Raw genomic sequence first — 9,207 nt, forward strand, 5'->3', positions numbered from 1 at the left:
TTTGAACCGACACAAAGATCATGATTTTCTGACTAACTATGGATTCCTTGGGTCATGCCGAATCTGAGGATATCAATTTTGCCATGCTAAACCATGTGTCCGCCATTTTGAAATTTGACATAAATTGCTATATCTTTTGAACCATTTGACATATATTTGGGATCATCAGTGGCCTGTCCCGGAGGTACCTGAGACGTTTGAATACAGTGCCACCTAGTGTTCCAGAGATATAATATTTTTTACAAAAACACTTGTAACTTTTATTATCCAAATGATGTTTTAATATAATTTCATTCTCTGGGTTATGCCAATTCTGACGATGTCTAATTTGTCATTTTCCATGAATGTGCTTGCCAGCCATATTGAAGTAAATTAAAAAGTTTTTTTGCTACTCCTCCTACAAATTTTGCCCAATTTTGTCCAAAATCTGATCGTATGATCTTTGGACCGTGCCACATAGAAATAACTGAATATATTTTTGATATTCACTACCATTCCCAAGAAATACCTCTCTAAAGTAGACCGTGCTGTGTTTGTTGTCTTATGCTATTAAGCTTAATATGCTAATAAGTTACAGGCTAACAAGTTACTATGCTGTTTAATGTGACTCTTTAGCTGTCAAGTTAATCATAAGCTGCATTACCATTAACTTAACTTTGCATATTACTCTGGTTAAAATGCTAAATAACTTTTTTTGGGAGCTCATTCTCACACCTAAACCTCTCCTCATCAGCCCGTTGAATGTGCGTCAACTGAGTGGCACACTCTGCTAAGCCACCTGCCCCCGAACCTTTCAGGCCATGGGTTTGAATCCAGTGTGGCATATTCCCAGACCATCATAGGTATTGTGGCAAGAAATGATGCTGAAGTTACTTATTTTCCAGATGTAGTGCTTTTCTAAGTATTATCTCATCTGAGCTTAATAAATACTACCTTTGGTGCATTTATATACAAAATCTTAATTTTGAGTTGATTGTCACTTGAATTACGGAGCTTCAGGTTCTGCATAAACCCACGTTCACCAATGTGTACACTAATATTGTGCTCTCCTGGCATACGGGCGAGAGAGAGAGAGAGTGTGTGTGTGTGTGAGTTCTTCCTCGCACGACCCGGTCACCCCGGTAACCCAGCGCTTCCAGTATGGCCAGCTGGTGAACGTTGAGCGACTCGCACACTTCAAACCAGCGCCAGAGTTTACTTTAACTCCCACCAGAAACACAGAGGTAGAGAGACGGCGTGTCAGAATGGGGGAGGAACGTAGCAGATTATTTTTTAACTCTACTAACTCTGGTGAGAGGGGGAAAAAAGGAGTGTAAATGGACACATTACTACTAGGCAGAAATATTGACAATATCTGAGTATTTAGAATGGTTCATGTGTATCATTTATTGTATATATGCGGATTAAAAAAAAAACTTTTACATATAAATAAAAAATTGTTACTAGAAATGAAATAAGTGTCCCATTAAAAATAAGTGTTAATTGAAAAAAGAAAAATTCTAACAAATATAATGTATTTTATTTCAGCTAGTTTCAGTTATCATTTCTCACTTTCTTTTAGTTTATCTCAAAGTACTTAAAAAAACTATTAGGTCATATTAAAAAATAGTAATAATAACAATAAATCAAATATAACTAACATAATGTAAGGCATGCCATCTCCTTTATTGTAATAATGTCACAAAAACAATTTCAGGTCATATTTCACCCTAAAATAAAATTAAATAAAAAATGTAATTAAAAAAAATGGGTGCATTAAAAAATAACCTTATATTAAGATTAGTTCATTTAGTTCGTTTGTTGCATGCGAGATTCATCCTGTAAACAGTATAAATAAATGTAATACAGGCCTCCAATAGGGCTATGATGAAAACACGGAGCCTCCAGTGAAACTCTGAAATAGTGGCTATTAGCTCTTCACATAGCAAACAAGCTTAAGCTTGTGTGGGAGGCACAAGATCAGAAAGAGAGCGGCCGACCTCACTGCATGATCCTTCTCAACAGAGGACAAGAGAAGGGGGAGGAGACAGAGAAAGTCCATCTGAAATACAGAAATCAAGCACAGGTCAGCTGAGTCAGTGTGGACACAGAGGCCGGCCGCTGACCCGGGAGAGTAAAGCCTGAGAGTCCAGCGGTGGATCTTAAACTCCCACTCTGTCATTCCTTAAAGGGATAGTTCACCCAAAAATCAACATTCGCTCATCATTTATTCTACAAATCTGCATGACTTATGAAGATGTTTTGAAGAACCCCAAACTACACAGACCCAACTGATTTCCATTGTGCAAAATAATAGTAATAATAATAATATTAAAAAAAATGTTATCTGAAATAAAGTACTAAAAAAAACCTACTTTATTTCAGCTTTCATGGTTTTTAGCTCAAATTAAAACTATAAAAAAAAATTTAAAAAAATCTTCCTTGCCTGAAATTAAATAAAGTACTAAACTTTTATTTCAGCTTTCATTGTTTTTAACTAAAATTCAAATTATTAAAAAAAAAATTAAAAAAACATTTCTTTCTTACAGCTCAGCTGTGCTCCTCAAAAGACGAGGTGCTTTTCGGATAAAATCACAAACTCAAATCAAACTGAAGGCTAAATGCTGAATAGTTCTGGTTGTCCATCGCGTCACTGAATGATTCTGATGACGATTCAGCTCAATTCTTCCAGCATGGCTATTATGAAAAGAACTGGACGGCCTTCAGAACTTTTGCTCTATTATCTGCAATTCAACACGGCCTCAAAATCAACACATTTCACATTACAGAGTGGAAAAAAACCTTCCTGCAATTAAACGAGCAAGAACACGATTAGCAGATGATAAAACATGAAGAGAGAGCCACAACATTACATTCTGAATTTGAAGTTCACCCAAAATTGAAAATTTGCTAAAACATTTACTCACCCTCAGGCCATCCAAGATGAGGATTAATTTTTGTTTCTTTATCAGATTTTGAGAAATTTAGCATTATATCACTTGCTCACCAATGGATCCTCTGCAGTGAATGGGTACCATCAGAATGAGAGTCCAAACAGCTGATAAAAACATCACAATAATCCACAAGTAATCCACACCACTGCAGAGCACCCAATGGTGAACAAGTGATGGAATGCTAACTTTCTCGAAATCTTTTCTAGTTGAAGACTAGGGCTGCACGATAAATCGCATGCGATATTTAATGCGCATCTTGTCAGAAAGCCGATTCTGTAATCAGCGGTAAATCTCCATCACCTGCGGGCTTTCACATTGAGCAGCATTAACTACACAGAGCCGTTGTTCACTGATGCGTGTTAAATATCGCATGCGATTTATCGTGCAGCCCTATTGAAGATACATATAGACACCTTGCTTTCATTTTGGGTGAGCTATTTAAATGCTTTTTTGTAACCGATTTTGAAATCTACTTGCAATTTCTACGTGAAAAGTGATTCTGCACCATTTATTTTCAGTGTGCTTAAAAGAACAGAAACCCAACAACTGGAACAAGCCCTAAAGTTTTAAATGCACAAATAAAAGCAAACCACACACAATATGAGCACACCAAACTGCATGACGTTGAGGATTTGGCATAAATGTGTACTTGTATTAATGCAGACAACTTAATGCATTCAAAGCATCTTTTCGCTGATAAGAGTACATGGCGCAAAGTGTGTCAGAGAAACCATCAAATGCAATAACGGGAAACCATAAAGGCAGCTCTGCTGAGTCACTGGGCAAACAGGAGCAACACAGTCACCCTGTCAGCACATACACAGATTTGAGAGAGCATGTGTGTAAACGGACCTGTCTTTACTCTGCTTTTTCCACCTGGATCCTGACATCCATCAGCACGACTCGAGGCAGCGTCAGTGCCTTCTGCCAAAGCTTTATCCTATGGGTGGTGATGCTCTCGTCATCACACCCACAGCTCCTTCACTTTGTGCAATCATGACTATGTCTACTGCCTTGATTTAGGTGTGGTGACCTACAGTGCACCACACCCATTAGAAAAGGGCTTGATGTGTCCTCCGTTGAGTGGAATATCTCCAGTTCTGAACTTTAAAACGAATCAATACCTACTCCTACACATGCATGGGTCGACTCTATCACCAAATAACCCACCAGACAATGGGAATCTGCTGCTGAATCTGTTCAACATTCAATCACACAGAAAAAGTGAAGGACACACAAGCGCTGCATCACTGCTGACCGCTGCTTCCCAGAAACGACACATTGTCAGGCTTCAGGCGAGGATCTCGGAAACACACAAGCCTCGAGGAGCTCGGAGGATCAATGCTGCTGATGAGCGTTATGAATTACGCCATGTTAGTTATGATACGTGCTGTATTTACAGTCAAATTAAGCATGCACTGCCTTGTTTACATATCCAAAATATTGATTAAATGTGATTAAAGAACGCAAATGTCAGTAAATGTGAATGGAGGGACTTAAGCTGTGTCAGTGATCATAATCAGGTTTATTCATTAATAATCGTTTTCTGGAGGACCCTCTGAAAGTCAAACTAGAATTGTGTTTATATTTAAAAACCAACAATCTGAAATGCCACAAAACGTTACTTTAATATAATTATAGTTAACAAGCATGGTAAACCAATCCATCAGACCAGTACTATTTGCCATAAAATCACCTTTAAATGCATTACAATTAATTGTTTTATGTTTTATTTTCACACAATATTAAACCCTCATCACTTATCAGGATAAATACACAAACTAATTTAACGAAGCACATCATTTGTAAGCTTTTATCAGGATGTTTTTTTATTGACTCTATTTTAACTGAACACACACACACACTCACATCAAAGACGTTTGAACACACCGATGTCATACTTTATTACGTCAGAGGAAAAACAACTTTTAAACTCCGTGTTTGCACCACAATAACATACCAAACGAAGAAAATATGAGAGATGCCCATTACTACTGCATCCGGGTCGCGTGTGTGTACTGTATGTGTATGAAAACTATAGAAAACCCGCTTAAAACTCATGAGGAATGTAGAGGATTAAAAAAAAACATCCTACTGTAAATATTATTCTGTACCCGGACAATAAAAAGAAAGTTACTTTCTGAAATACTAAAGCCAAGTAAATTGTTTTAACTTTATAAAGGTATCCTGAAATTCTCTATATATGTTTTTGCATCAAAATAAATATCATCTTTTTAATATAAGATCATTTATTGTCACGATACATTATGAGATACTAAATACTGTCTGTGGCTTGAAATATCTTCCTTAATCTTAAAGTTTTTACCCCTTAAAGCTATTGTTCCTTGATCAAGTATTACTTTGGTGGTGGTGGGTGGTGGGGGGTAATATTTGAGTATTTATTGTCAACATGGTAAATATTAAAGAGGTTGTCCAATGTTGTGTTTGTGCTTTAGCAGCCTCTAGTGGAGGCAAAAACTTTTTTAAAGCATTTATTTATTTATTTATTTGATTTTAAACCGTTATATATTAAATATTTTGTTAAGTTGTAAATAAATTATTTTCAAAAATTTCTATTTATTAAAAAATTATATTATACATATATATCTGATATTTCATAATGGGCTTTAAGGGATCATATTTAGTAAAGCTGCTTGAAACTAAATATTTTAATTAAAAAAATGTTTAAATAAAACTGGACAGTAATCAGACAATATTTGTAAAAAAAAAAAAAAAATGTATTCATACAAAACAAGTCAGTGAGAACTACAAAGGTTCGTATTTGCACATATTTTGATGATCTGGACAACAACCAGAAATGTGAATTGATCAGTCCACTAAATCCCGCGTGTTTGTGTTCACCATCCCGCTACAGGACAGCCGTCTGATGATGCTGAAGTCCTCAGTGATCCTTCATCTGGTCCTCCTCCTCCAGTCTGCGTATCTCTCCCTTCAGGAAGTTGATGTTTTCTCTGGAGGCTTTCAGTCGCTCCTTCAGCTCTGAGATCTCCAGGCTCGTCTTCTTCTTCGCCGCTTCCACTTTTTCTCGTGTTCTTAACTCCAGCTCTGCAACTGAATGATTAGTTTGCATGATTAGAACTGCTGTGACTATCGTATCTATAAAGTATGCTGTCTGATTCACAGTATTTTCACATGCTGTGAAGGTAAGCGAAGCACTCACACTCGGTCTCGTGTTTGTAGGCACCTAACGTCAGCTGTCTGGTGGTGTTCAGGAGCTGTTGCATCATGGCTGTAGGGTCTTGAAAAATTAGCCAATAAAATGTATTAAAATTAACAAAATTTTATAAAATTAATAAATATATAAACTTGATTTCAAAAAACAACTGAATAAAATATTAAAATAATAAGTAAAATTTGACTGAATAAAAAATGTGTAAATAAAAAATTATTAATTTGGTTTAAATAAATGTAATACATTTTTATTTAAATAACATCTAACAGTTCAGTACTATACGGCGTAAAACACAGTAATGTAACGTAATATAATAATAACTAAATATTTTAATAATTTAAAGCAATAAAAACTCAATATTTTATGTTGCATTTTTTATTTATTACAAATAAATAATTTATTTTTACATATTATTTATTATATTTGGCACAGTTTTAACAGGGTCTTTATACGTTAAAATAGCACATCGCCACCTTTTACATTTTTGGACAGGGGTCCAATGAGGATGATCATGTTTGGGGGTCTGTAGCATCCAAAAGATTAAAAATCCTGCAATAATTTACACACAGAAAAAAAGTCATTTAATGCCATTTACCGGTCTCTCATTTGGATCGATGAAGAAGATCTTTATGATGATCTCAAACTCTCCCCATCCAGTCTCAGTAATCTCATACGGAGGCTTCGTAACCACTGAAATAATACGAAGAGGGAGTTAAAATCAGTGACTTAAATTTTTGATATTACACTATAATATTAGAAGATAAATTGCACACCTCTTAAAGGGTTCCCGTAACTTTCATGCAGTTTGAATTGTATTTTTTTGACATAAGCAGACATATCCTGGGAATATCAGTGGGGAAATATCAAAAAAAAAAAACAGCACTTTGTTAGTATACTACATATTAAATTTAGCATTCATATGCAACACTTATAATGAAATAAGAGTCGACCTCATTTCTGTAAGGCTTCACATAAACTGTCCACTGATGAGTGTGACCATCGTCTTCTATTTTCTTGCCAAAATATCGTGCAAAGTTTCCAAACACGATAGGTTTCACGATAGTCACTCCCTGGATTATAATAAACGCATAAATCCACGATCAACCCTGTTATTGTAAATAAACATCAGCATTAGCATCATGCTCGCTAACGTTACCTACCTTCACCCGACCCCCCGAATCTGGGCCAAATTCAGCCATCCTCTTAAACATAGTACACAGAGAGTCAAGTGTTTTACTCGGATTGGCTTCTACGAAATGAGTACAGTTTGGAGCGGAACTGAATTACTGTTCGGAACTGCCATTAAGCACAAAATACATGTTTCTCTATGAAGAAAGGCTCTGTATGTAGCGCTCATAGGATTCCGTCTTCGGTTCGGTTGCGAGTCAAATTTCAAATTAAGAGTCCCGACAAACGTTTACTTGGAAAATTTCTATTCTGAAACAGTGGGCTATAATGTCATTATTGGGCTATGATAACATAATTATAATTTAATCTAGTTAACTAGCAGGTATAAAAGCATGATTAAAAGACAAATTTAATAAAACCCAGCAAATGATTTTGACTGGGACAGATTACATTTTTTTAAATAATTTAAAGGAAACATAATTAAAGCTACTATTATTAATGTATAAAGAAAATTTAATATAAAGACAAAGTGAATCTTAGCACTTCACCGCTTTATTTTGAAATTGCGTAAAGCCCATCAGCACGTCGTCGGTTTTTTGGGCGGGAGTTTCTGGCTTCACGTATCGACGTCTCTTCTTCACGCGCAGCGCGAGCACCGAGGAGGAGGGAAACAGAAAATGGCGGACGGTGTCGACCACATCGATATTTACGCCGATGTAGAAGAGGAATTTAATCAGGTCAGGTTCACTTTGAGCATCTACACTTGCTTAATAATAAATATTTTACATGTTGCACGTACAGATTGAAAAGAAGCCCACAGAAACATGCAGAAAGGCGTCTGCTAACTCTAGCAGCTAGCTAGCTAGCGAGCAGCGTTTGTGTACATGGTAATATAAAGGTTAACTCAGTTACATTTCTTATTTGTTGTTGGGTATCTATATAATAGTTGTATTGCGTTACTATTTGTATTTGTGGCGCGAGTCGGAATCCGTTGCGTCGCGTGCGTTCATTGTTTGTTCTCGTGCAGCTAACTTACAGCAGGCCGAGCGCGGCGCGCAGTATCGTTTAAACCAGACAGATCAATGTTTATGATTAATAAACCTGACATTTAACGTGTTCACGAAGTCTCAAAGATTTGCTTGTAAGCTGATGCAAGTTTAACTTTTGCACAGACGCGACGCTGGGCCGTTCGTTTTAATAATATGCAAATTAGCTTTATACCATCAGGGAATCTTGATTGATTGCGAGACTTTATTTGTTATTTAGAAATATGTGCATTTAAAGTGTGTCGATTTTGTGTGTTTTTAAAGATTTCTAATGCATTTATACTTCTTAATAAAGAGACCATATTCTAAACATTTATTCTATAAATTGTTCTACGATGCTTATATAAGATTGCTGACTAATTGGTCGTATAATTAACTAAAACCGTTAGAGAATTGATTACTTGAAATAAAATGAATGAAATTGAATTATAAAAAATTACTTTAATTTAATGTAACGTGATCTAAATAGGGTTGTGCGATATGGACAAAAAAAACCTATCGCGATTTCTTTGATAAATTTGCGATTTCGATTTTAATCACGATTTTGACACACACAGAGAATTTAATTATAAAAAATTACTTTAATTTAATGTAACGTGATCTAAATAGGGTTGTGCGATATGGACAAAAAAACCTATCGCGATTTCTTTGATAAATTTTGCGATTTCGATTTTAATCACGATTTTGACACACACAGACATGCTTTACAGTCATTAATGCATTCAGTGTGAATTTGAAACATATTTCCAAAAGAAAACCAATTAGAGCTTGATCAAAAAGCTGTAACATGTCTCTAGAACAGACATAAGGCAAAATAATCACTAAGTAAAGGTGTAACACAATGTCTCTAGAATAGACATATGGCAGAAAGAAAGAAAAAAAACCCATGTCCAGGGATTTTTTTTTT

The 9,207-nt window shown here is 35.6% G+C and overlaps 2 protein-coding genes across 5 annotated transcripts in view; one reads left to right on the plus strand and one right to left on the minus strand.

Annotated features, from left to right (window-relative positions):
• Positions 1 to 5,560: 5,560 nt before the first annotated feature.
• On the minus strand, positions 5,561 to 7,521 carry LOC107658753 (YEATS domain-containing protein 4-like). The gene is made up of 6 exons (XM_016447402.1): positions 7,287 to 7,521; positions 7,077 to 7,196; positions 6,900 to 6,966; positions 6,722 to 6,816; positions 6,115 to 6,196; positions 5,561 to 6,005 (listed from the first exon to the last, which is right to left on the minus strand). The coding sequence occupies exons 1-6, from the start codon at positions 7,335 to 7,337 to the stop codon at positions 5,836 to 5,838; spliced, it is 585 nt and encodes a 194-aa protein (XP_016302888.1). The 5' UTR covers positions 7,338 to 7,521; the 3' UTR covers positions 5,561 to 5,835.
• A 326-nt stretch (positions 7,522 to 7,847) lies between these two features.
• cpsf6 (cleavage and polyadenylation specific factor 6) overlaps positions 7,848 to 9,207 on the plus strand; it is a 20,602-nt gene continuing 19,242 nt past the window's right edge. For all 4 annotated transcript variants that reach the window (XR_001630858.1, XR_001630859.1, XM_016447713.1 and 1 more), the window contains exon 1: positions 7,848 to 7,991. Coding sequence is in view for 2 of the 4 variants with exons in the window: in XM_016447713.1 (XP_016303199.1) it covers positions 7,932 to 7,991 (60 nt within the window). In the remaining 2 variants the exon portion in view is untranslated. The remainder of the gene's footprint in view (positions 7,992 to 9,207) is intronic.

Source organism: Sinocyclocheilus anshuiensis, unplaced genomic scaffold (assembly GCF_001515605.1).
Source record: "Sinocyclocheilus anshuiensis isolate Anshui unplaced genomic scaffold, SAMN03320099.WGS_v1.1 scaffold283, whole genome shotgun sequence".
Taxonomy (NCBI): Eukaryota; Metazoa; Chordata; class Actinopteri; order Cypriniformes; family Cyprinidae; genus Sinocyclocheilus; species Sinocyclocheilus anshuiensis.

What these genes read in the sequence shown, in the direction of transcription:
- LOC107658753 (XM_016447402.1), bottom strand. Translation starts at nt 7,337, where the DNA reads ATGTTTAAGAGGATGGCTGAATTTGGCCCAGATTCGGGGGGTCGGGTG. An exon ending in TGAAGCCTTACAGAAATGAG is followed by an intron (nt 6,967 to 7,076) that starts GTCGACTCTTAT and finishes TGATATTCCCAG; the next exon opens with GATATGTCTGCTTATGTCAA. An exon ending in TTACGGGAACCCTTTAAGAG is followed by an intron (nt 6,817 to 6,899) that starts GTGTGCAATTTA and finishes GTATTATTTCAG; the next exon opens with TGGTTACGAAGCCTCCGTAT.